The sequence below is a fragment of the Mycteria americana genome, chromosome 11, assembly GCF_035582795.1.
Source record: "Mycteria americana isolate JAX WOST 10 ecotype Jacksonville Zoo and Gardens chromosome 11, USCA_MyAme_1.0, whole genome shotgun sequence".
NCBI classification, from domain to species: Eukaryota; Metazoa; Chordata; class Aves; order Ciconiiformes; family Ciconiidae; genus Mycteria; species Mycteria americana.
The window spans coordinates 1,690,908-1,714,641 of NC_134375.1; the positions used below are offsets into that span (position 1 = coordinate 1,690,908).

The 23,734-nt window shown below is 42.2% G+C and overlaps 1 protein-coding gene across 13 annotated transcripts in view; it reads left to right on the forward strand.

Moving 5' to 3' along the window:
* The window catches only part of WNK2 (WNK lysine deficient protein kinase 2), a 121,315-nt gene that overhangs the window by 84,436 nt on the left and 13,145 nt on the right, over positions 1–23,734 (forward strand). For 5 of the 13 annotated variants that reach the window (XM_075514590.1, XM_075514581.1, XM_075514583.1 and 2 more), the window contains 11 exons: positions 140–191; positions 1,386–1,502; positions 1,970–3,057; positions 4,460–4,532; positions 6,093–6,148; positions 6,225–6,910; positions 8,191–8,405; positions 10,442–10,657; positions 11,596–11,694; positions 17,028–17,072; positions 18,628–18,881. In XM_075514590.1, the coding sequence (XP_075370705.1) occupies positions 140–191; positions 1,386–1,502; positions 1,970–3,057; positions 4,460–4,532; positions 6,093–6,148; positions 6,225–6,910; positions 8,191–8,405; positions 10,442–10,657; positions 11,596–11,694; positions 17,028–17,072; positions 18,628–18,881 (2,901 nt within the window). Of the gene's footprint in view, positions 1–139; positions 192–1,385; positions 1,503–1,969; positions 3,058–4,459; positions 4,533–6,092; positions 6,149–6,224; positions 6,911–8,190; positions 8,406–10,441; positions 10,658–11,595; positions 11,695–17,027; positions 17,073–18,627; positions 18,882–23,734 lie in introns of those variants that run through there. The other 8 variants (XM_075514584.1, XM_075514585.1, XM_075514593.1 and 5 more) reach the window with 7 other exon arrangements.

Genomic DNA, 23,734 nt, shown 5'->3' on the forward strand with positions numbered 1-23,734 from the left:
ACAAAAACGTTTCTTAGCTAGAAGAATAATGCTTTTACTCCATTAAGGCTTACAATGAGTGCTCCTTAGAATGATGCTCCTCTTGCATTGGTACAAGACAGCTAGTTCTTCTATTGTCTTGGTTTTGTTTTTTTAACAGGAGAAGCGGCAGTCTCAGATGAAGACCCCCATGTATCAACAAAATGGTAAATGTGCGTTTGAATACAAACTTAATCTCAAGCTCTAAGGCAGTGATGAGCTTATGCAGAAGCTTCCTAGATTCAGGAAGAAATCCACCAGTTACTGGTGGTTGGAGATCTGTCTAGGACTATGGGTGTAACCGCGGTCCCTGGCAGATCACAGGGCGAACCTGGGCGAATCTAACGTCTGGGGATGTTTAGGGAAGCCCTGAGTTACACACGCTGATCATCAGTGGGGGCACAGTCAAGAATGTATAGGCAAGCATACTCTTCCCACAACAAGAACTACATTTGCAAGAGAAAGCTAAACGATTATGCTTGCGCTGGTAATTTAATTGAAATTTCTAACCCCTAAGGTTTCCCGCTGCTGGGGTGTTACAGGGGGGATCTTGGCCTTCTGAACAGAATAGTAGCTTACGGGTTTTGCAGCCCAGTGGAATGGGAAGGGAGCTGGCCCTTGGCGCTCTCTGTGAGTGTATGCTGGTGGGAGAAACGAAGCCTCTGCTGAAGGAAGCATTGTTTCCAGAATTCTTGTTGCTGCACGTGGCCCTGGGTATTTGCTCCATGCTTACAGGGGAAGAAGGATAATTTAGAACTTCTTTGACAAGTGCAGAAACTGGGTAATCCTCCAAACTAGACTTTCAGCTCAAACCATCTGGTTTATTTTTTGCCGGTAAACGTCATATAATTTTCTCAGTACGCCTTTTTTAACGTAACATTTATATTTCTGCTAATGAAAGTAACAAAGTGTGTATAGTTCTGGTTTGCTGTTTACATATGGCAGGCTTTGAGATAAGGTGTGGAAGGAAATATTAGCTAGAAAACTTCCAACATGGAAAGGTTAAGCTGGATAAACTTTACAAAATTAACATATTTTTCATTGTGAGAAATGAAAGGTCCACAGTACCGTTAATAAAATTTTAATGTACATAACTATTACCCTTCTAAAAGTATGAACATTTGTTCATAATAGTATGAACAAAATTTCAAAAATAAATTTTCAAATAACTTAAAATATGTGGCAGAATTTGGGAGGCATCACTGTCTCTGTTCCAGAAGGGATGAGAATCAGATTAGGAGCCGCTGATTTAATCTTGGCTAATACTGTAGAAGTTCTGATTTTCTTTCTAAACATGGGAATTTGATAGATGATCTGGAACGAGTGGAAACTATTGTGTTTACTTTTTATTTTCTCTTCATCTCTAGTTTTGCATACTGGAAAAAGGTGGTTTATTATATGTCCTGTTGTGGAAAACTCTACTACTGATGCACCAGAATTTTCTCCACCGGTACCTCAGAGTACACAGCAGTCTGAAGGTCCAGGTATTTACAAACTTTCTAGAAAATGTTTTCTTCTCTGAAGTTGCTGTGTCATCTCTCTTCTGTTCCCACCTGACTTAGTTGTGATTGTTTCATTTCAGTTAGTCGGAGGAAGAAAATGATGAATTTTGTTAAGTCGTGCATTTTAAGTGTGTTTCTGGTATTGAACCAAATCAGGAATGTTTGAGTTTCAGGACAGTCTCAGTGTTTTAACTCTGCCTTACGCTATAAGGTAGCTGAAGTTCTAGTCACCGCTGGTTTAATAAGTGTCTTTTCAGTGAAATATTTTTGCATAATGTGTGATTTTAGGTTCTAATTTGACTTGTATAACAGTTATTTTCTGATGGGAAGCACTAATGGGTTGCGGCTAGATGTGGTTATCACTGCAGCTAACCACAAAGCTTTGCAGTGACTTTCTTTCATTCTGTGCGGCTCATAAAAAAGTTACCTGATGTTTGTATGCGTTCTAGACCTGGAGCAGTCGGACGATCAGCAAGCGAGCTCTGCGGCGACGGATCCGCCCGGGGTCTTAGCTGGTCAGCAGCTTCCCCTACAAGCAGGTGTATGCGACAGCCCCATCGGAGCCTCTCCATCCTTGGCACAAGTTCCTGCTGCAGCATCTTCTGCCAGCTTACCGAGCCAGGCAGAGTTTTCAGCTCCGGCACTACTGGGATCTGCTCCAAATATCCCAGAGCAGGCAGCTGCTGCCGGAGGTCAGCCGGAGTACTCTCCGCTGAAGGCAGCGATGGGTGCTCAGCCGGGCGCCCCTGCCCCCCGTGCCGCCCTGCTGGAGGAGCCTGCCGACACTGTCCTCGCTCCTCAGCACCTGCAGCCGCAGGCTGACGAGGGCGCGTGTGTCCCCGACGTGGAGATAGCGTGTTGCAGCGTCGGGCCGCACAAGTCGGTCCCGGCGGCTCCTGCGAAGGCGGCAGAGCTCTGCCCGCTCCCCGTGCTCCCGGACGCCGTCGTTTTGGAACGGCAGCCTGCGGCGCAGGTCCCTCACCTGCCGGAGGCCAGCCAGCCTGGCGTGGTGCAGCACCCCTTCGTGAGCCAAGCGTTCCCTGCGGCCGCCGCACCCGATCCTCTCAGTCTGGCAGGGTCTCAGCTCCAGAGCCCTACCCAGGTGCCAGCGGCCGCGTCCCAGCCGCACGCGATGCTGTCCCAGGCGCAGCCCGTAGCCTGCGCCGGCGTGGGGATCAGCCTGCTGCAACAGCAGCAGCCGAGCACCGCCGAGTCCGACGGAGAGGGACCACCCAGGGTGGACTTCGTTGACAACACAATAAAAAGCCTCGATGAGAAATTGCGCAATTTGCTTTACCAGGAATACGTTCCTACTTCTTCTGCATCAGCAGGGACTCCAGACACCTCTGTCCCGTTAGAGCAGGGCGACAGTGAATTTAACTTGCCACCTTTTCCCGAAGATCAGGTTCCCACGTTGGCGTTGGATTTGAGAGAACCAGGCCATAACGTTGCAGATACCGGCCAGGAGGTGAAAGCTGCTGCCGAGGCCCAGTCGGTGCCGCTCATGCCATCCGAGATCTCACCCCACCCAGCACTGGTTAGTACAGCGATGACGCTGCGCTTTATACCCCCAAATCCAGCTGTTAGGGACAGCACCAAAGCAGAGCTCAGAACCAACAAGCCTGTTGGAGGACACGTATAGATTTCTTGCTTCTCTAAACGTGTTATGTTTCTGCTCCTGGGTATATTACCTTTTGTCTGGTGACTGCTTTCCAATGTGAAGGTTCTCTTAAATTTTTACTGTCAGATGCATTCTGACTCATTTTACGTAAATGCTTGTTAGTGAAAGCCAAACTTTTCCTTTGGGTTTAAAAGCGGTACAATATCCTAACTCATTCTCCTCCTCTTGTGTCCTGTTTCTAAAGCGGGCAGAAATGTGATAATTTTTTTGTAGCTGAAGAATGTAAAACACATGAGGAGTATAGTCAGTCAAGTTCTGCTGAAGACGATTGTGCTTCAATAGGAATTTTTTTATATATATAAATTAATGGCAGTGATTATAATGCCTGCCTTCCAAGTCAGTCTGAATAAAATAAACACCTCGGGAGCCTTGCTTTGTTCAAGTGCTGCAGCTAAAGGAAGGCACTCCACAGGCAGAAGCTTGCTTTGCTTCCAGTAATGATTTCTTTTGTCTTCCCCTGAACTTGGCAGAGCGAGACTTCACTGGGAAGCATCGAAGAGAAGCTGGAGCAGGTGCTCTGGGTCATTACTTACTCCATGTCTCGATTGTGCGCCTGCGTTGTGTTCTTTCAGATAAAATCCTGAGTTTATGAAATTCCACAGATTTGCAGCACTTCTTGCTAGAAGATCAGTGTATATCTTGCTTGAAAAGTAGCATTTCTGGAGCTAATTCCATCACCGCTAGCAAGGATGAGGCTGTTCCTTGTAGTGTCAGCTGGATGAACTGTATCAAGTGCATGAAAGACGCTGTGTGTTATGGGAAAGACGGCTGCACTTGAGTAACTCTTTAGAGGATGTTGTTTATAATGATAAATTACTTTCTACAGCAGATGAAATGCTCTCGCTATGAAAGGTGTAACGTCTCTCCAGTAATTTGAATTTGTCCTATTAAAATCTGTGCCAGTAAGAAAAGAGAGACGTAGTTTCTGCAGACAGACATACAGATGAAGAATGTACAGTCTGGCTGGAAAGGCAAACCAGAGCAAAACCCCACACTGATATATGTAATTCAGTGCTTGTTTTTCAGTAACTTAGGCTGCAGTTCCCTCTGTGACGCTGCCACTGCTTTTTTTTCTTCCAAGGGAGGAAAAAAATGGAAGAGTTGAAGGAAAAGGTAGAAGGCCACCTCCCCAGACACTATAAAATACTTTAATGTTCCACAATAGTGTGAGGGCAGCGAGGCAGAGAGAGGGAAGGAGAATGCATTGCCTTTCTGCTTTGTGTGTGACACTGAAATTCTTTTTCCTTTTTTCTGAAAGTTTGAGAAGTCGGAGGTCACCGGCATCGGTGCTCATTCCTCAGAAGCAAGAGGTGGGTCAGCAAGCAGAAAAGGTAATGCTCCTTTCAGCGATGAACGGCGGTGATGCGTCTGTCCTCTTGTCCTCCGGTGTCCCCTTGCCGCTCGCCCTTCTGGTTAACTGCAGAGCACTGCCCAGCACAAGGCATTTCTGATCCTATTTGTAATATAACTAAGATTAAACATCTCGCTTCTGTGAGCTTCCTAGAAAGAAACTGCCTCACAAGCAGATTTATTTTAAACCATAAATATGTAATACATGTCTGTGGTGTAGGTGTAGGGTATTCACATGGAAGGCTACGTTCCCAATAATAAACTTCCAGTGCCCTTAAAAAGTCCAAACAGAAAGTCACGCGGATTTGCTGGGTTTCATAAAAATGTGTTGACAAAAATGACACGATTGAGGGTAGCCCCTTGGGGGGGAAGCTTGTAAGATTTTCAGGGAAGTCCCATGGAGAACTAGGACTTTTCTTTAGGTACTTGTAGATACAACGGCACTTTCTATAATGACGTAGTAGGAGCCATAGTAAGAAACTGGGTATTTATCATGCTCCATTTACCTGTCTTGCAAGTCATGGGAAGTTTTAAGGGCTCAGCTGGTCCTGCTGTCATGGGTGGGGTTGGAGAGGGCTTGTAACACATATTTTTTTTGAGATTGTCGTGGCAAAGCTGGCTACCAGGTTTGTGCAACAACATAGATCATTCTTGTCCTGGTGGACGTAGATCGTCCACTGCTTTCAGGGCGGTGTGAGAGGGGAAAACTTTGGGTAGCCTGCATTCATGTGTCTCGCCACAGACAAAGAAGAGAGTATGCAAGTGCAATGTAGCACTGTGTAGTGACATTAATGTATCTTAGATACATCAAGCAGTGATGTATTTCACCATTTCAGAACTATGGAGTGACAGATTTTTGCCTTATGTTCACTCTGTACAATGTGCCATAAGAAAGCAGCTTTCTGAAAAGCTTGCATTTATTGGTTTAACTTCAAAACCAGTGTCCAGGTCATGAAATAATCACGTCTTGATTACCGCCACTAATATTTTGCTGCTTGCGTGCTTCTGTGGCCCGAGTGGCCATCTTTTGAGCTTATAATTTCCACTTTCAGTAATGCGTGTTCAACTTCATTTCAGGCACTTTTAATTGTTGGTGACAGTATCTGTCAAATGAACGGTGTGAAATACCAGTCTGTCTGTGGTCAACTGCAGCATTTTGTATGCATGAACAGCCCAGTGCAATTACTTTTTCAAGACATCAAGAACACCTTATTAATGCAGTCCCAATGTACCATGCAGATTTCATTCTTCTTCTGGTTTTCTCCTTAAAAATTTTCAACTGACTAATGAAATTCCACACTCCTATTGTTGTTTGAATTCCCCAAATCAATAGATTGAAGAGTGCCTACCTGCAGATATTTTGTTGTCATCGATACTGCCTCCTGCATTATAGATCCTGTATTACAAAGATTGGATATTTAAATTATTCTTCAGTGTAACACTTTGTCACACTTTAGTTTATCACAATAAACATGTTGGCTTTTATTATACTAAAGCATTCTAGACATGAATATATTTTTTTTTCCCAACTTGTAAAACAGGTTCAGCTGCAAGCATCACTTCAGCCCCTGCTGCTACAACAAAAGGCCTCCTTCAGGTAAGCAGAAGCAGGAGCGGTTTTATGCTTGATTGTTACAGTTACTTTCAAACTTAATCTCCATTATTTTCTCCAGGTTGCACCTACATCATCAAGCATAACTAAACAGATGGAAACTTCTAAAAGGAGCGAGAAGGCAAAGACTACGGCTTCGTCTGCACACACAGATAATGTAACGCAGCTATCTACAGCAGATGGGGTGATAAATAACCTTCAAAGGGATGACTCTCTAGACTCTAGTTCCTATGGAAAACAGGCTGAAACTCATGATAGCGGTACACCAGCCAAAACTATTGGCAGGTTTTCAGTAATCAGCACGCAAGATGAATTAACTTTAACAGCGCTGCACTGCTTAAGGTTCTCGGCACCCCCAGACGTCTATTTGGATGAGCTACCTTCCAGCCCTGATCTGAAGACAGCTGTCCAACGGGTGCAGACAGCCTCTTCTGTCGATGTCCTCTGTGACCAGGGTTCGAGCGATTCTGCTGATGAGCCTTTCCACCGTCAGTCGGCTGCTGCTGCCCAACTGTCCCCCCCGAGCAGTAGCGCAGCCACTGACTTAATTAAAAAAGCAGCTGCTTTTCTGCAAAGATCTGGTAAAGCTAGCTCGCCAGGCCTCGATTCACCTAACGGGCAAGGAACAAAAATTCCTACCATCAACATAACATCTTTCCACTCGCAGTCGTCGTACATGAGCAGCGACAACGACTCGGAATTTGAAGACGCAGATATGAAGAAAGAATTGCAGAACCTGAGAGAAAAGTATGTCGGCTTTGCAAACGATGCCAGGGAAGCTTGTGTTAAGATACCTAGGCAGCGTCTCTGCATCTGATGAGCAAATACGTGGCTTTCATAGCTGTAATGAGTAAACTGGTTCTGGGCAAATTAGGCATCGCTAGGACCTTCCCCCAAATGTCAGACTGCATCCTTTTATGTATCACTTCATTTGCCAGTTCCATTTAGAAGACTAATTCAATAGTAACTTTTTTAAAACCCAAAACATTTCTGCTGCAATGCCCGGTCTCCTTGCTGAAAAGCTATGTTGATATGGTAGCAAACAGCAGCACTCGTGTTGTTACACAACTTGTGTTGTGAACCTACATGTGATAGCAGGTTCCCATGTGGACGCTATTTACGGCGGCATAAAAATAATCTGGATGCCGGCATAGGCAGCTGCCGTAGTGTTCTCTTCATGCCCTTCTCTGCAAGGGCGATTTAGACTATCGGGTCTACAGACCCGCCGCTATTCCCAGACTCACTTTTACAGTAGATAACCTGGTATCTATTAGGCAGGTAAGACCCTGGCTTCGCCTCCCATTGGATCTCTCCCCAGGTCATCGCGCCAGTCTCGGCGGGCGGCTGGGTGAGCCTGGCAGGAGCCTGTCATGCTGCCAGTCCTGAGAGCTAGCTGCTTTAAATCTGAACGCTTTCTTTCTTCCCTGGCAGGGGATGGGTAAAAACTAGCATTAGATGCTAGTTTAACCAAAACGTTAAACTTTATCTTAAGGTATAATGGTTTTACTGAATACAGATGACGCATCTTTTAAAAACAGAACTGCAGTAATACAAAACCTTTAAACTGACTTTATGGCATCATGAAATCTGCATTATAAATAAGGTAATGATTCATGTACTAATGGCACTTTTATGGGAAGCACTTTTGGTTTTCTTCATGTTGAACTCCTTCAAACTGGTGTACATGCCTTGAAAGTTAACTTCTTTGAAGCCAGTGGTTTGAAGAGAGAAATTCTGGAATAGTTTGGAGTTTGTCAGATCTCCTGTCAAAATCAGTTGTTTTTACCGAGGATGTTGAAAATCTTTGTAGCTGTCTCGGATTCTGTCTTATAAATTAATATTTGAGAAGTCGGTGACCACATTTGCCAGGTAGATTGTTATAACTTCGCATACTTTTGGCTGAGCAGTTGATTGTTTTATAACCAAAGACTGTTTTTTCCTTTTTTTGTAACTAATAGTGCTGTCAGGATGTGGTGCTTTATCAAACACATCACTAACAGAGTTCTTTATTTTTTTTTTATGTTCAGGCATATGAAAGAAATTGCTGAACTTCAGACTCAGCAGAAGAATGAGATAGAGGCACTGTACATTCGGTTAGGGAAACCTCTTCCTCCCAACCTGGGGTTCCTTCACTCAGCCCCACCAAGCGGCCGTCGCCGAAGAACCAGCAAAAATAAATTGAAAGGTGGAAAACTATTAAACCCTCTGGTCCAGCAGCTCAGGAGCGGAACATCAAGCACAAGTAGGTACACCAGGTTGCTTTCCATGCGCCTGTCGTTTGTGTCAGTTGTGGTTCTGCTGTGTGATTGCACGGACTGCAGGAAAGGCACCGCATTTTTATTGTTTTTAATGCCATGACTCAAGCTGGCGTACTGCGAACTGTTTGGGCAGTGGGCTTCCTTTGGGACAGGCTCGTTACAGCTGCCCAGTGCTGAGCCATACATACCTTCTCTGCATCGGTTACTATGCTTGGCAGAGAAACAATATTCCACTTTAATTTGGAATACAGCCTGGTTACATTTTCTCATCCTTTCTCCAAATGCAATTTATTGATGTTTGTATTCACTTCTTAGGTGCTGCTATCCTCTATTGTTTATGTGCTGTATATTGGTGGTGGTGATTATTTTTTCCTACAAGATGCCGTATAAATAAGATTGGATTGCATTTGCTCCCCCAAAGGATGGGAGGTAAAAACAGTTATAAAACTGTGATGGATGCTTTGGTCATCTGAAGTAGTTTGAGATTTTTCAAACAGTAGTACAGTCTTGAGTCATTGTCTCTTTGGGAAGTATAAAGATATAATTCAACTGGGAAATGTTGATATTTCCAGTACCTATTTCTTCAGCAAAATGTAGAATAGAATGTGAATAATTTTTCTTTGACTTAGTTCATGCTGTTATTTAGAGAAGCGGCAGCACTTCCAGCATTAACCCTGTATTTCAAACCTGGTAGCTCTTGTTTTCGAAGTCACTGCATTACAGGTCCACTTAGAATTTCATTGCATCGATCTTATAGACAGAGTGTTTTGGAGGTGTTTTGCTTTTAATTAAGGATTTCAGCTGAGGTAGGAAAAGCAAAGATATTCAGAGGCAAGGTGTTCTGTGATCCATCTTGAATCTCAGCGTTCTTGCCTACGGGAACTGAAGCATCGTTCCGTGCCTTACACCTCTTTAGCTGCTGCTTGGCTGACGTGCATAGGTTGTACTTTCTTTTCCTTGTGATGAGATACTCTGAATGTCTGTTATCCTTGGTCCATTCATTTTCCAGTTTGTTCTTGGGTTCTCGCTAGCCATTTTTCCCTCTGTTCACAAAACCCACATCTGTCACCACTCATGGGTATTAGCTCATATTAGTGTGCTACCCTAGTCCAAAGAATTTAAGCTTATTTCTGCATGAAATGTCCCAATCGTCCTTTTCTTTTTTCCTTGTCACCTTCAGTTAGAGAACAGAAATCTGCTCAGACTGCTACTTTGGCACATGCTTTCCTTCATGCGTTTCTTCTGTGTTATTTTCCCATTTTTTGAGGCACTGTGTAAAGTTCACAGCGTCGTTGAGAATCTGTATTCATGCCGGAGTCTTCCCGTCCTTGAGTATGCAGATTCCTCCTTTTTTGGCCTTCCTAGGTCCTTTCTCAGGGATCAAGGGCAGGCAGTGTCTAATACAGTGACTGATGTAATTGTCATTTCCACTGTTAGATGCTTGTGCTGATAAATGCATGTAACAAATGACTACAAAGGTATTCTGCTGGTAAAGCCTCTTTACCCAAGATATCCATGTAGATACAGATATTTATATATAGACATATATCTATCTGTATATAGATAGCTATAAATAAAAGTTCCGCATGACTTCGGAGCAACTTTTTCTTTCTCTCCATTTGCTTGCTTTCACCTTTCATGTTTGAGAGCAAACCTACACGTTCTGCTCAGTCGTTCTGTGCGTTCATCCTCCTACTTAGGCACTTCTGCAGCTCTCGCTTTATTTCAGCAGTGCTCCTTGTGAGGTCCTGACTCCAGCCTTTCTGAAAACTGCAGAAAAGAAACTCTAAAAATCAAACCTACTCCATAAGCTTCTTGGAGAAACTGGATCAGCGATCGTACGTGTAGATTATTTGCTGGTGCAGGCTATCCATAAAGTCTGTGCTTCATACAGGACTTCAGAATTGTAAGCCGCTGTTCCTCTTGGTGGCAAAGGAACGATTATTTTTAGGCACGGATTTTTATTCAGTGGTTTCCTAGCATTTGCCGTTGCATGTATTTTGTTTGTTTGCTCTTTCAGGTAATCTTTCAGACTCTAAAGACTCACCCCACAAAGAAACAGCTAAAACTCAGCCTGGATCTCCCGAAGCAGCAGCGGTAACTTCCCCTGCGTCCGCCACCTTTGGGAAGGCTGTGCAGACACAGCAGCCGTGCTCTGTCAAAGCCTCTTTGTCTTCTGACATCTGCTCTGGCTTAGGCCCCGACGGAGGTGACGTGAACGCAAGCTCCGGCCAAGGTGATTTTTTCGTACCAGCTGTTCGGCATGTCTTCCAGCACATGCTAAAATTAGTTTGCTTCCCTTATGCTTGAACTCTTTAGGAGTGGATTTCGCTTCTAGTGATATAGGAACATGAACCTTTGACAATCCAAATTACTGGCTTATCTTTAAAAAAGATTGTTGCAGTATTGTCAGAAGAACAAAAGTAAAGTATCTTACCAAGTGTTAAGAGCCAACACTCAAGAAGGCTTGCTAATTTTTAGGAAGGAAATACCTTTTATTTTTGCCAGCAGTGGCTTTATACTGACACCTTTTCTGGGGTCTGCCTTACTGATTTCTGAGAAAAAAGAAAGGAAAACAAAAAAGATATAGAAGGCTAGGAGATTGTTTCCTGTGGTTCATTTTGGGCTTTTTTTTTTAGCCCCTTGATACTGGTAGACCCAGAGTTCCTCATTAGAAACTACCAAACCATCTTGGGCATGGGGAGAAAAGAAAAAGAAAAGAAAAAAAAAAAGAAAACCAAACCCAGAGAACCAAGTTATGTTTCCTTTATCGAAGGGGTTAACTTTGTGCATGATTTTGGAGTCTCAGCTAAATGACTGTAGATTGGCTGTGTTCCCCAGTCCCGACCTCTGATACTTCTGTGTATTGCACACCTCTGTAGGCTTTGACTGATCTTGTTGCCATGCATAGTGGAAGTTATAATGATGATTAAAATACCTTCCTCTCATTACACATCCTGCCAAACTAATCTACAAAATATCTATCTGTTCTCTTCTGCTGTTATTGCATCCTTTGTGTATGGTCAATTAACTTACTCCTCTTTGGCAAAGTTAAAATGGAGATGTGGATGTTTAACTAACAAAGCTGATTTGACTGATGGTATAGGACATCTGATCACAGCTACTTGTACTTTATAAGTGTCTTTGTTTTCTTCCCTTTATATTCATTTGCAGGCTGGACGGTTTTCCACCAAACGTCTGAGAGAGTGACCTATAAATCTAGTAGCAAACCTCGTACCAGATTCCTCAGTGGACCTGTGTCTTTGTCCATCTGTTTGTATTTGTTCTTTTGTATTTTATCACAGTCCATCTTTCTTTTACCCCCTTTTTCCAATTCCATGTTTTATATCTCTAATATGTTTGGCAGGATGCCCCTTTTTCTGAACCATCTTTTCTTTCTTTTTATCTTTCTTTTAAGTAATCATCATGAACACACCTTATTTATATTAATTTTTCATATAAAAGCTTTTTTTGCACTGCTTTTGGCTCGTGCCTGGGCACCAAAAGCATGTGTGGAAGATCTCATCATTTATTATATAGCCTTATGGTAAATTTTACCCTGGACTTATCAAAGCTTTTGTACTTTATGTGATTTATGTTCAAGTAATTTTATTTGCAATGTGGCAAATATACATGTCTGCTGTCCCAGTTCCAGCGACAACAAAAAGAAATCCATCCTTCTGTAGACGAATGGTCTCTTTCACACATGTTTGGACTATGAAGACATGCATGTAGCAAGCTGATACAATACTAGAAGGTCACTGAAGGGTATAACTTCCATACAAGGGCTGTATTAACACGATATACAGTACTGTTTATATCCACTCTATTTTCTTTAATTTTTTTTCCCGCTCTTTGCATGTGGAAATGCTGAGACAATAGTGCTCCAGCTAGTTCTTTCAAAATCCGTTTCCTAGGTGGGCTTTTCCCCGTGCATTCACTTTAATTACTTTAAGTGAGCAATTTTTGGTGTACTCCTAAGCAGCAGGAAGATCTGGGTACTCCAAGGGAGAGAACCATCAACTGTTTTTGTGTAAGCTGATCTGGCTGAAGCACTTTACTCAGTTTATTTTCTTATGACCTTATGTGACCTCAGAGATGAAGTCAATTAGCAGTTCATCAAAGCATAAATAAGTAAAAAGCAATATCACATTTTCAGATGATACTTTGAAATGGATTGCTAGGATCCAGTATTTTGTGTTTCAAATAATTGTGCACCTGCTATTTGTACCCTATTTGTATGACTTCTAAAGAAATTGGCAATTCAACCAAATGATACCAAGCTATTTAATTACAAAATTAAGACCTTTTAACCCAATCATATATGCTGCTTTTTAGGCAAACAGATTTTGCTTGTACAATAAAGATATGTTGTGCTGAACAGGTACTATAGGCCACTTACATATAACATTAGAAAGGCTAATAATGTTCTTGAGAAAATGTTTGGTTAACTAACTGTTCATTTGCATTAATATCAGATCTCCCATTGGAGTTCTACATTGCTCATCATTATCCAAGTGGTACAGATCAAAGGCACAAGACCACTCAAATACACTCCTCCTAATTTTATAAATAAACAATATTTTAAAAGATAATCTTGATTTTTTTTTTTTTTTTTCTTTTTGTTCGAGGTCCCTAAAAGTCCAAGCACTCAGGTTCTTGAAAACTGATGTTTACTGCTCGGCATACTGAATTTATTATCATGCAAGTTTTTAATGACTGTTGAAGTCATGAGACCATTTTGCATTCAGGGATTTTTTCTGAGAATCTGAGGGGAATTCTCAGTTCACAAATTTTCCCGTTTGGTATTATAACGGACACGACAGTAATTTCTTCCTCTGCACGTGTAATTCCCAGAGGTCGTTTCATTAATCTTTCACAGAATTACTATTCAGTAGGATGCAAAAAGACTGGGAGATGGCAATTAAGAACCAGCATGTTAAAAATGTTTGGGTGCATGGATATTGTGAATGAAACCGAGGGAATATGTAAATCCTTCAAATCGTGAAGTTTCCCAATGCTGAAATAACTCGGCATGACTAATTGCTTTCTGTTCTCAGCCCATACGCTCTCTTCTCGGTTTCTTCTGGGCGAAGTGTTCGGAGAGGAGGTTTGCGCTCCCCCATTTCTGAGTCATACGAGGAGATGGGCTGAGTTTCAGGCACTTAACCCTGAGGCATCCATCCAAAGCCACCGCTGCTCAGAGCGCGCAGCTTAGTTTCAAATACTGCCCGTCACTTGAGTTGCTGGACAGTTTTCCACAGCTGAGTTACTGGTAGGTTTTGATGGGGATAGGAGGTTATTTTAGCTTGTTTTCCCAGCGAGTCCAACAGGTTGGTAGTGCGCGTGGGAAGGGATGAAGATGGGGCTGCGTGCAGCCCCGTCGTTCCCCAAGGGCAGCTGGGGCTGGGACTGCCGCTGAAGGGCCGGCCGGCCGTTCTGTCGAGCCGGTGTCCAGAGCAGCTGTGACCGTGGGCCTCAGGAAGAACAGCGCTCGGTGACGATGACGACGGGAATGCCAGCCGGCTCCTGCTCCTTCCCCTCGGGAAGGGACGTGGTCGACCCAACACGCAGGCAAAGCCAAGCGTTTGGACTAGGTGCTGAACACGTTTGCGTCTTCGCTGCGTGCTTGAGCACGGAGAGCGGCGCTGGGGCCGGCGGTGGGCGAGCGCCGGGCGCGCGGGGCTGGGACGCGGCTGCGCGGCGCAGGCGGCTCGGCGGCGTGTCCGGGCCGTTCAGCGTCCGGGGTCTGCCCCACGAGCCGAGGTTTCCCTGGGCTTGTTTGTTTGTTTGAGAGCTGCTGGGAAAAGTTGTGCTGGATTTTCAGAAATGCTCTGAATCTATACGTTTGATTAAGGAAAACCAGCCCTTTGGGGAGCTCGGGTATTCCCCTGTGAGTGAGGCCCGCACTGTATTAGCAGACAAATTAGCAGCACGCTTTTAAAAAGAAATGTTCAGATGCCTTAAAGATAGTTTTTCCAAACATCTCGCCCTGGTTACAAGATCCATCAAACTTGAACACTTTCACGGTGTTCTCCCAGAACAGCTTTTTGGTCTGTTCCCCACGTCCAATATTGACTTTTCCTTTGCACTTTTCATGGAATAAAATATTTTTGATGGGCTTCAGCGTAATTTTAGCCTGAGCTCCTTCCCTGGCTTAGATTGCAAGGGCGTCTTAGGGAAGAGTTTGCACTGATCGTGAGTGGAATTTTCAAAAAATCCACTTGGCTTAGGCTTGTAATCTTGTGTAAAGCAATTTTTGTCAGGTCTGTAGTAATTAATATATTGTATGTGCATATGCGATTATGGAAATGGTCTAACAATTTATTGCCATTTCGATTTTATTTTAGCTTTCAAGCTTTTTGGCAGCTGTTAGAGTGCAAATATGGGACAGTGGATTTTTTCTGTCCTGTATGATATAGCAGCTACTTAATTTCTCAGATAAGAAATCTGGAATTGGAGGTAAAATACTCTGCTGAACTTTTGCAGTCTTAGATTAAATCTTAATTATGATTTTTCTCCTTAACTTTACAGCTATTAAACAGCTTGATTTTAGAAGCAATACAAATAATCTGATGAATTAGGTTTACCAAGTACATTTTTAATTGAATTTGAATTTCAAACCAATTGTAGCCAATGATTGTCAGTCCCTGCTTCAGGCAGTATCACCACTAGATAATGTTTCTCATCTCCCAGGCAACATGCTGGAGTGATACAATTTGGAAGAAACAGCTCTCTTTGGTGACTGACTCTCCTGTAATATTTTCCTTAACGTTGGCTTCACTCACGCGGGTATTTTGTGAACCTGTCTAGTACCGCTGCTCTCTGTCGCGTCCCCGCACGTACGGGGGCCCCAGGTTTGATTTGGCACCCGAGGTGCGTGCAAGCTTGTGACTCGGTTCTCAGGAAGCGGAGGGGTTGGTGATTAAACTTTTTTACATGCATTTGAGCACGTACTGTAGTCAGCTGCCTGCTTTTATTTTTCGCAGGCAGTTGCTTTTCATTTGCATACATATTGTGCCAAATACTACCTATTGCTACAAGCAGAATGCTGCAGAATAGTTAAGAAAATAGCATTCTAGTATTACCGCCACTGATGTTTCCATAATGGGAGTCGCTAGCTAACTTTGAGATAGGCAAGGTAAGGTATATCGGAGGGAAAAGAGGGGGAAAAAAATAAAAACACAATGTGGATTGTTCAGTTGTGAATGTGACCTGTATTTGTTATCTAGGCTTTGAGATGAGAAACTCAACTTGGTCATGCTTGCATGAGACATTACTGTAGTCATGTCCTTCCGATTTCCCTGGAATAGAAACCTCATTAAACTTTATGAAATAATAAGAAAATCTTTCAAAGCAATCCTTCTGTTCCTCCTCATGCCACCCATATCAAAGCACAAACATTTCTTCTCTCTTTTTCCCCTCCCTCTTTTCTTTACTTATTCTTCCTCAGTCTCTGACTGATGTCTCTCCTTTCTCCTTTGAAGACTCATTCAGAGCCTATATCAACCTGGACCTGCAATCTCTGAGTTTAAAGCTGCATTTCTGGCACAGTAACATAAAATATCAACACTGGTTTGCTGTAGAGAAAAAGCACATCCATCCTGTATCTTGCTTTTTGCCCCACTCCCGGATTTTGCTCATGTTTTCAAGTGCTTCTTCACAATAAACTTGCCATGCCCCATGTCAGATATTCATCTCCTCCCATACCATAATGATATTCTTCTTACCAAGTCCAAAATACCTTTCAGGAAGTTTGGCACTCAAATAGAAATGGTGCTTATGTCTGGCAAGATCTGACAGTCAAGTAGGGTTCTCGGTCCACTTCTGGCACTCTATCTATCCAACAGAATATGTAAAATCATGATGAAGGATGTAATGAGATAATAATGAAAAAAACCACGTAGTTTGGTTAAATGAAAACTCAGCTACTCTGCTGGATTATTTTTCTGCACTTGGACAAGGCATAAGGGAAACGCATTCACGGTTACTTTCAATTGAAGTTCAGAATCTCACATTTAGACACAAACCCTACTAATAAAGTATTTGCAAACAATTGGCCTCAGACCTGCAGAACAATGTATCTTTTTGGACTTGTAAAACAGGACTTTTAGGGTTGTTTTACAGTTTGTCTTTGCAGCCAGACTAGCTTGACTTGTTCCTGAAAGCATTTTTGGCCTCCTATCACAAACTGAATTGACATCACTTCCTGCATAAATAGAGTAGGAATCAAAACCTCCTATTAGGAAGCCAAGGCAATTCGAAAAGAAAACCAAAAGAAAAAAAAAAAAAACAAAAAAACAAAAAAACAAAAAAAACTTCCCCAAAAAAACCAAAACCCCAAACAAATGCATCTTTAAGTCATGAGACCTTGCTTTTGGCATGCTATTGTACTTTTCAAAGCTTCTGAATGGCTGCACATTAAGAAAGGTTTGAGCTGTCCAGTTATTTAGACTTCCTTTACTCACCTGAACTGCTGACTTTGTCTGTCCTTTCTTGCATAATAACTACTTTTTGATTGCTTAAAAGTACAGAAGCTTGTCCGTCAGATTTGTTGTGTTTAGTCTTACCTAATTCTGTATGTCTTGTATTGTTTTACCTTGTAGGGTCCACCTTGAAACGACTATGTCTAGGCAAAGATCACAGTAGTAGTAACTATCCCATTTTTGTTTCTCAGTATTTCCTTCATGGCATGGGATGTTTTTTGCTTTTTTTCAATTATTTTTTACTAAAAGCTAGTTGTTGAATAAATAGAGCTGATGCACTTATACTGATATGAAATGAGACTGTATAAATTGTGGTACTTTCATCATAATGCATGTGCTGTGATGTCTTGGGAACCACGCATGCTGCAAGACAGTTGTGGTATTCTTTGTGTGTGAGACTGTGCACGCATGCGGCGAGAAAACTGGATTCAGTGTTTGTCTTTCTGAAATACACACCTTTAGATGACTGCAGTTCTCTGCTGGAGGAATTTATAGCTTAAAACGATCTCATTCCTGTTGAGCTGCATGAAATATTAAACACTAATTGAAGAGCTTTTGTGTCAAAATACTTATTTTTTCTCACTGGTCCCTTTCCCCCAAGCAAAGGAAAAGGAAATGAGCAGTATTCACTTAGAAGTTATGTTGCAGGTTGAATGCATGATCATTTAAAGGTTATTAACGTATTTTGTATAACCATAGGACTAATTAGTTTACTTGGTTTCATTGGCTGGTAACTGATTAACAGAAAAAAGACGACTGAATGTTCATGTTTGCTTATATAATAATTTTACTGCAGTTCTATGAACTTTTTGCTTGGAGAGATGGTCTTTATTTCAAATCTTAAGCTATATCAAATATTTTAGCTGAAAAGTTACTTTATATTTTCTGCTTAGGTCAAATTTAGGCACCTTCAGTTGCTGGTCCTTGCTGATCTTGCTGTGTCAGACTTGTAGTTACCAACACATAAAAAGGACAGATTTTTTTTTTTTCCTAGTTCTTCTAGAAATAAGTGAACGTATAAAATTAAATCTCTGTCAATACTCTTCCTGTCTGCTTTTGTCTATACCAAAAGTTCTGTATCTTTATCTTTGTCTCAAACTCACACACCCACTATGTCCTCCTCTCTCCTCTTTCTTCTGTACATTCATGGTCCTGATGGGGTTTTTTCCCAAAAAATATGCAGACGGCAGACTAAACGGTCCTAACATCATTGAGAGAGATTGTGGGTTCCCAGAGCCTTTGAGACGTCGTAGCCAACCCTACTTGTAACCTATATGACAATTACATTTTTCCAGGAGGACAGTAAACTTATGCAAGTAAAATAAATGGTGAATTCATTTTTTAAATGCATGCAGTTTTAGCAAGTAATACGTTCTGCCTCCCACTCTCTCGTGGTAGTCTCCTCTGAAGAGACTTTGTAAGCCTTAGGATGTCGGCGTTACTGGGACTGCGCTTGTTTCTTCTCTCTGCGTCATTAATTTCACCTAGAGAGAAGTTGTGGGCGCAACAGCTAGTGGCTGAGGTAACATAATGTGATAGAAAATATGAACACATTGGACTTGGACCATTTCTTTAAGCAAAGGTGTTCTGTAGAAAGGAGGGGGAGGGTTAAAAGTCAGAAAAGCCACCATTTGAATTGCAGTAGATGAGAAACTGTTTGAGCAGCAAAGTGGTGAAGCAGAGATGCCATCGTCAACTTTCTTTGTGTGTGATTTTCCAGGATCCTCGACAAACAGTCTTGTAACGTGTCCTGAGCCCCTCCCGCAATCAACCCTGCAGGTTCAGGCCAACAACAGTAACAACAAGAAAGGGACGTTCACAGATGATCTTCACAAGCTGGTTGACCAGTGGACAAGCAAAACTGTTGGAGCTGCACAGACAAAACCTTCTTTAAACCAACTGAAGCAGAACCAAAAAAGGCAAGACATGGAGCCAAAGGCTAATCCCATGCAAACACAGAATGAGACATGTGGAGTAAGTGGCACTCCTTGAAGAACGTACCTTTTGCTATGTGTGTGAAAGCCTTTGCAGAGCTCAGATTTGGAGGAGGACATAGACTAAAATTACTTCAGATAGCTGCTTCCTATAAATGTCCATCTCTTTTCGTTAAGTACTAAACCAGATTTTTTTTTTAAATTGTCTTTTGAAATAATCTTGAGGGATATATGGGCTGCAATATATATATAATATATTTTTAAATTGCAAACTGCTTATTAACAGCAATATACAGCAATACTCATACGGTTAACCATGTGTTGCTCAACTTAAGTTTTAAATATTCCTAAAGTTTTCTTCTTTTTGATGTTTAATATTAATCTGCCTTAGGCAGGACAGTGGCTGAGCTGGTGGCTTGGTGGTAGCGAGCCTTTGTTGTAGTGGAAGCGGAGCGAGTACTGCGCTCTGAGACAGCCAGATGTGTTTCTGACCCCTGCTTGTTGTACCAGGCATCTTTGAGGCCCTCTGCCTCATGAAAAGACCATCTTCAGAAAATATATGAAAGTAAACTACAACAAAATGGAAATTGGAAGTGCCCCCATTCGTCCCCTCTTATTTTCAGTAGCAGGAAAAAATCATTGTGACGTGCATTTGCGTCTGCGTTCAGTGCTTGTTTTCATGGCTGAGTGATGATATGGGGGCAGGCACCAAAATGAATGAAGATGGATCCAGAATCCCCGTTCACCATTCTGTCCCACCCTGGTCTGGGTTTCCAGACCTCTTCCTCCTCCTCGTGGTTGGATGATTCTTTGACTAGTAATTTTTGCTGGATTCATTTTTTTGGAAGACTGGAAATTGAGCCAAAGTAGAGGAAAATAAATTAATTTTAAAAGCAAAGAAATAGTGAAAACAAAACCAGTGAGGGACTGCTTTGTAACCCCTTAAAAACAAGATAACTGGATCTGGATAGTAAACCTTTGCCTTTTTGGCATGTTGAAGGGAAAAAACCCCACGTATGCAGCAGTGGTCGCTCTGTAGTTATTTGTGAGGTGAGACGTGCCAAAGCAGGAACCGTGCTAATGCATCTGCTCCGGTACCTGCCGGTTTCGGAGTTAGGAGGGTCACTGGCTTCATGGGGAAAAGCATTTGTGCAAATTTATTACGCAATTTTATGCCAATTCTTAGTTGCCATAAATGAACAGAAACTGGAGAGTAAATAATCCTTCTGCGTAGCGATGGCTTAACCAGTATAACCCGTTCTGGAGTAACAGCGACATCTACTTAAGACCCTATTAGTTCTCACAAAATAAGCCAAAGGAGGTGCTAGCAAACACAAATTGAAGATTTCTAGAAAGTGATGGTGAGGGCACAGTTTTAGTTTTGTTAAGTCACTTCTTACTCTCTTTTGATGTGCTTTTTGCAGCTTCGTGTCTTTTCCCCGAGGCTCCTGCAGTAGTTTGAAGCATTCAGTGGGGGTGTTCTGCCCACTTATAACTCTGGAAAAGAGAGTGGTTATTTTGCTTATTTAAATCACCTGTTAACATCGATTTAGGGTTAATTTTACCTTCTGCAGTCTTGGTGTGTCTGTTTCAAAGCCTGTGGAGACGGCAGAATATCGCTGCAAGAGGAACAGGAATGTCCTGTCCTAACACGCTGATTGCAGCGGGTTTATTTCTTTCTAGAACATGGCAGTTGTTCCAGGGAATTAACAAGGCTGATTGAAGTCTTTCAAAGATAATTTACCAAGAGCTCAGAGAGGTTGGGATTCCCTGCTCTTCATTGCACGTCATTCCTTGTTGCTTGGAAGAGCGGCGGGCAGTCAGAGACCTTGCGAGCCCCGCGCCAGCTCGCCCTGGGTGCTTTTGTGCATAAAGTCCTTGTAGGGCCGTGCGGGCTGCAGAAGAGGTGCAAAGGTAGATGGCGAACCTTCGTCGCATGGTTATTGTTGGGGTATTTTGGCCATGAAGATGGCACTGCATGCCAGAGATGACAGAAAACAGGGCAGTGGATATGATTTAGAAGACTTTTACAACAGCACAAGGGCTGTTTTGGGAGTTGAGCGTCATTCTGCTGATTGTACCCTTTGAAATTCACCCTCAAGGGGAAGCGGAAGTTAAGGGAGTTAAGGAGTTAAGGGCTTCACGATGTTGGGAGGAAAATAGCCAAAAGAGGAGGAAGGAAATTGTGTGAAAGGACCCTTAGTCTGGACAGCCAGACAGGTGACCCATAACATCAGTTCTTGGAGTGATGAGTTACACGGGGAGATGCTATACCTGCACTGAATCAGCGTTGAGTCCACCTTTTAAAACGGTATTGAAAAAGACAAAAAGAACTCAGGAAATCACATAAAGGATGGAAAAAATAGCTTTCTAAGAGGGAGCATATAAAGCTCAGGCTGTACTTCTTCAGTCCATCTGTTAACACCATCTTTTCGTCTTTTTGATCAAATGAAAAAACGGCTTTGCAAGAAAAGAATAAGGAGCACTAAACAGATTTCCAGCCCATCGGAGAAAGCTATAATAAGGTTTTATGTTGGAAATAAAGGCTAGATAAATTGGAAATGTGGTGATTCTTATCCCTTTTTTTTATTTTATTTTTGACTGGAACAAGCTAGTAGGAAACTGTTGGGGCAGGTTGTCTCATATCTTCAAATTGGGTGTTTTGTTTTAGGGGATGCTATTGTTGGTCCCATGCGACGATGGGAAATGAGGGGCAGGAGGGAGGCAGCATTCATACCTTCACTTCGAAACTTTCTCTGGAGGTTATTGGACAGAAAGGTGTCTCCTTGCGGAGTTTTTAAAGAGGAGTAGGAGTGCTATGAGTTGTCCCGTGGTGCTCTGTCGGTTATAGGTCCCCTGGAGTTGGCACGACACAGAGCTCTTGTACGTGACACAGAGGCCACGTAGGCCATGAGCATCCTCCTGAAAGTGAAAGTCTAGGGCTTCTGTTACACGAGGTATGACGCAGAAGGCATCAAATCAAATGGCCTCTTTCTACTCTGTATTCATTTTTTTTTTTAATCTCTTAGACCAAAGGAAAATTGCAACAAATCCTTATTGGTTAGGGGTAGAGTCATTTTATTTTTTTTTAAATGTATTATTTTCTCTTACTGTCCACCCACCGTTACTAATATGTGGGGTAGCTGTGTGGGCAATTTCAGGTCTTCTCTTTCACCGTGGAAACAGAGGACTAAATTTCCTGAGTTATCTTTTTTCCTGAGATGCTTCTACTACCATCAGTAAATTGTTTGCTGTGTGAATATGATATATTATTCGTACCTTTTTTTAACTAAGTGAAGGCTACTCTTTAAGGTTGGAAGTCAATTCAGAAGAGAAATTGGTGGTGTGTTTCATAAGAGTTAGTGGTTTTATTTTCTTCCTCTTTATCATCAGAAGTGTAGAAAGCAATAAAATAATTGGGATGCAAAGGAAGACTTTAAATCCTGCTTTGTTTCTGTGGAAGCTACCTGTCAGTTTGGCTGCAAATCCTGGTTGATACATATTAGAAGTTTGTGGGGAAACTTTCAGGCATCCAGTTATGTCACAGGAGCACTGAAATGTTCCTTATCAAATGTTTTATTTAAACATGGAAATACACGTGCATTGTCATCACCAGTAATTTGAAATGTAATAGGAGGTATTAGGAAGAACTGAAGTCAAACTGCCTGATGATAGTTATTTCTCTCATGCTCATCCGTGTTGAAGACATGATGAAATAATCCTATTTTACAGGTAACTGTGGTTACCGCCAGTCAAGGAATATGCCTAGGAGCATGAGCTGCCTTGTGTGTAGAGAGTACTGAATATTGTGTAGGTCAAGGTATTACTGGAAGATGCCTGGGAATAAAGGGCTTAGCGAAAATCTGTTTTCTATTCTTCATACTGTTACGTAGCTCCGTGGGTTTTAAAGAAAAAACTATTACCCAAAAAAAGCTGTAAACATGTTCCAAGTCCATAATAAGGTTGTTTCTGTGAAGCATGCAGGTCTGTGTCAGGCGGTGACATGTGCTGGGGCTTGGACACCATCAGTAATAGCCGCACATCTGTTTGCGTTTAGTACATCTTGATTTTAATGAGCTGGCTGCCTGGGAAGCAGGCTTTCTGGAGATAGCCATGGACGCGAAAATGGAGCGGAAGGACTGTTAACACCTTTTACTGTGTCTTCCGTCTCCATTGGACTGGAAGAATAATAAAAAATAGAATGAAGCTGTGTTTGAAGCTATTCAACACTGCCTTCTCCGTCTGAATGTCAGAATAGCTTTCCAGGAACCTGGAAGAGCACAAACACAAATCTTCAGTAGCACCTAATAACTTTGGGTTTTCAGCAAACTGGAAGAGGGTGATAAAAAAGATGTATTAGCATCCTTGCCCTGCTTGTGTTGGCAGCCAGCTCTAGCCCTGTCCTGTGATTCAGATGGTTTTGTTTCAATGGCAGTTGGACCATAGAGAAGGAAAACAGTAATGCTAATAACGTAGCCATCAAAATGTAGCTGGAAGAAAAATAATCTCAATCCTGCATTTTTAGAATGAGTTGTGATAGTTACGGTCAGCTTTCACAGCAGGGTTACCAGTTTTCGTCTGTTCTAACGTAAAAAACCACATAAATATTTACGGTGTTTGTAAGTCAAACACAACTATTAGCTATATACTTCCACAGTGCTGTAGCTATGAATATTGGTAAAGTGGCACTTCAGAGCTTGCTTGGCAAAGCACGATGGCAAGCTAGAGAATTAAAAAAAGAAGTCCAAAGAACAGATTTTTTTCTGAACTACTGTAGCCTTTGTCCAGCAGAGTTTGTTTCATTTGTATGTGTGTTCTTCTTTGCGTGTATATTTTTGTTTTCTAAATGGGCACGTATGATTATTTGGGGGAACAGGAATAAATGGCGGCAAG